The sequence below is a fragment of the Symphalangus syndactylus genome, chromosome 3 (assembly GCF_028878055.3).
Source record: "Symphalangus syndactylus isolate Jambi chromosome 3, NHGRI_mSymSyn1-v2.1_pri, whole genome shotgun sequence".
Taxonomy (NCBI): Eukaryota; Metazoa; Chordata; class Mammalia; order Primates; family Hylobatidae; genus Symphalangus; species Symphalangus syndactylus.
The window spans coordinates 31,268,845-31,270,165 of NC_072425.2; the positions used below are offsets into that span (position 1 = coordinate 31,268,845).

Here is a 1,321-nt window from a genome sequence, read left to right on the forward strand (position 1 = left end):
ATTTAGCTTTTCAAATAGTTTTAGGCTTGTAGAAAAATTGTGATGATAATACCAAGAGTTGCCATATACTCCACATCCAGTGTTCCCTATTATTTTATATGATACATTTGTTAGAATTAATGAAACAATTTGATATATTATTTTAAACTGAAATCCCTACTTTGTTCAGATTTCTTTGGTTTTTAACTTCTTTTCCAGGATCTCATCCAGAATCCCACATTACTTTTATTTACCATGTCTCCTTAGGTTCCTCTGGGCTTTGATGATTTCTAAAACTTTCCTTTTTTTTTCTTTTTTTTGGCCTTGACAGTGTTGAGAAGTACTAGTCGGGTATTTTATAGAATGTCCCTCAATTGCGATTTATATAATTTTCCTCCTCACAATTAGAATAAGGCTTGGGGGAGGAAAATCACAGAGTCAAAGTGACATTTTCATCACATCACATTAAGGGTACATACTATTAACATGACTGATATGGTTTGGATCAGTGTCCCCACTCAAATCTCATATCAAATTGTAATCCCTGGAAGCTGCAGCAGTAGTTGGAATCTAAGGACTCTTGTGACAATCTCCAGGTACCTTCTGAGAGAAAAGGGGAGGATGCTACTGGAGTCATCTTCCTTTTTTACGCCACTATCTTTCCCTTCTCTTTTACCCTCAGTACCAGATATTAGTTCTTCCCCTTCTCCAATGTCTTACATCACCTCCCAGGAGATGAAGTGTATTCTTCACTGATTTGCCAATTAGTCAGGTCCCCAGTGTGAACATTTCCTGAAGGACCTGGTAGCTAAGGCAGTGCCAGGAAAATTACAGCCACTGCCGAATAGTCTGGTGCAGCTTAGTGTGTCCGGGGCAAATGGATCACCTTGTATCTTTGAGTGCCAGCTATGTCTTTGGGATCAGTGGTCTCAAGGCTGGGCTAAGCAGGAGTGCAATGCATTTGTCAGGCAGCTGGAGTTCCGTGAGCCAGACTTCATGGCAAAGTTTGACCAAGCAGTGGCTGCTACAGCTGGTAAGGACTGATAGATATTCAGACCAAAGAAGATAACCGCAGCTGATGGAATCAAGGCCATGACTCTACAATGAGAACTCAATTCAAATGTGTCACCTAAAGATCTGGAACTGGTATTCCAACCAGCATACTGAACTCACTGACCAGTACAGGCATGATTATTTCAACATTAATAGCATGTCAACTAGGCTCCTACTGTAAATGTTATCATTCTAAGCAATCCAGATCATTGGTCCATCTTCTAGTTTGCTTCTTTCCAGGAGATGTCAAATCCTCAAGAATTTGATAGCTTCTTCTGCGACTACAACC

At 40.2% G+C, this 1,321-nt stretch overlaps 1 protein-coding gene across 1 annotated transcript; it reads left to right on the forward strand.

Moving 5' to 3' along the window:
• Nucleotides 1-600: 600 nt before the first annotated feature.
• Nucleotides 601-1,023, forward strand: LOC129478300 (uncharacterized protein C14orf119 homolog). Its single transcript, XM_055269934.1, is given in 1 exon segment — nt 601-1,023. A coding segment is annotated over 1 exon segment (423 nt).
• Nucleotides 1,024-1,321: the final 298 nt, after the last annotated feature.